This window comes from Galendromus occidentalis, unplaced genomic scaffold (genome assembly GCF_000255335.2).
Source record: "Galendromus occidentalis unplaced genomic scaffold, Mocc_1.1 scf7180000076443, whole genome shotgun sequence".
In the NCBI taxonomy this organism is placed as follows: Eukaryota; Metazoa; Arthropoda; class Arachnida; order Mesostigmata; family Phytoseiidae; genus Galendromus; species Galendromus occidentalis.
In genome coordinates, this window is record NW_003804432.1 from 1 (window position 1) to 1,622 (window position 1,622).

The window sequence follows — 1,622 nt, forward strand, 5'->3', positions numbered from 1 at the left end:
CGAATTCACATCGTGCAGATCTCAACCAAGCTCGTAATCTCGAATTCCCATGTTTCTCAGATGTCCGCCTCACTGAAGTTCAATGCCTTGGCGACGCGGCGGACTCGATACGAACACGGACGGCATCGGAGGCGCATCCTATTCTTGAACTTAGGTCCTCGAATTCTCCGCTCAAATACTATTCGGGATGAGCGAGTCTTTAGGCTTATCTATACGTAATGAAATGAGGACGAGCGAGGCCTAGACGTATCAAGTTACTCTGACTTCGGCGATTCAGGAGCAGTCTGCGGCCCGTTGTTCGATGCCTGCATCTTGAAATTCCGTGCCAGCCCACCCAAAATTCTCTCACAATTTTGAGAACTCGCTCATCGGCGGAGATGTACTCACTGCGCTTCGGTTCTGGATTGTAACCTGCGACGTATCTAGCATAAGTTACATCCCGACTCTGTTGAACTTTCCGGATACCGTCTATGAATTTCCGAAGACTAGGATGATCCAGCCCAAACCCGCCCTGCAAACGTCTATGGGCTGCTTCGGCCAAGTTGTTCGTCCGAGCTTCACCGTCCACTGTCCGTTGGTAGACGGACCACATCGCGATGGGGAAGCGAGCAGGTGCGCGGACGATTTCTGCGCCGATCAACCGGTCGATGTAGTTATCTTTGGAATGGTTCATCGCGGGCATCAGCTCTTCTGGCAATTCGGGCTCTAGTTCGCTCATCGTGGTATTGATGTGTTTCGGCGGGATCATCCGAGCACATCGACCAAAATTCGGATCGGATTGAATTGAGGCCACTCTTGATGCAGGAAGTCGACAATTCTGGTGTAAGTGGCCTGGCTCCTGTTTGGGAGGAGTGCATAGCACTTAGGAACGACGAATCTCGAGCGCTCCGCCAAGACTGCGAACCCTCTGCTGGAAGAGCTTCGGCGCCAGACTAAATGTACCGTCGACGTAGATTTCGCCGACCAGTCCGATCCAGCTAGCAAGCGACTCGCGGCCGAATATCGGGATCCTTCTGTCGTCTCCGAGACCAGAATCCCCGATCAGGAAACGCTCTGACGTTCCTGGTCAGGGCTCGTAGACTGCATAATCCTTTGGAATGATTATGAAGCTTCGATGGGTGGGCAGCGCGGGGCGCTCGCACGGGCCTTGCGAACACGTTTGATGACTTCAGCTAGCACGCGATTCGGAGAGAACTCCATCTGAACTGCCAGAGGCGCTCCAGTTTGAACGCTGTTGACGACCTGTCCGGGCGTCTTCTGCGTTTCTTCCGCACGACGCTTCATCGCCGTCCTCCTGCTCGCGATTTCCACTCCAACCGCATCCGAAGGATCACTATGAGATCCTGATACGCTTACGACCTCACCATTTGCGAGGAGCCTGTGCAGACTCTACTACGATTTTTTAAACTGACACCTCCAGAATTCCATCGTAAGATCTGAACTGGATCGGTCGAGCACATACATGTAAACCATCGTGACACGTTTTTGTCTCGTCCTCGATTCGATTTGACTGGAGTTGGACCGAAGACATTCGATAGGATTCTCTTCCCGGACAAGATATTCTCAAGCTTCCTAAACTCAGGATCCAAATAAGATTTCACAGCACACACAAAGTAATAGAT

General features: G+C 52.0%; 1 protein-coding gene across 1 annotated transcript; it reads right to left on the reverse strand.

The window, feature by feature from the left end:
- Nucleotides 1–387: 387 nt before the first annotated feature.
- Nucleotides 388–718, reverse strand: LOC108865206 (uncharacterized; the record flags this gene model as incomplete). Its single annotated transcript, XM_018642012.1, has 1 exon — nucleotides 388–718. A coding segment is annotated over exon 1 (331 nt), but the record flags the coding sequence as incomplete, so codon positions are not given.
- Between the last annotated feature and the right edge of the window lie 904 nt (nucleotides 719–1,622).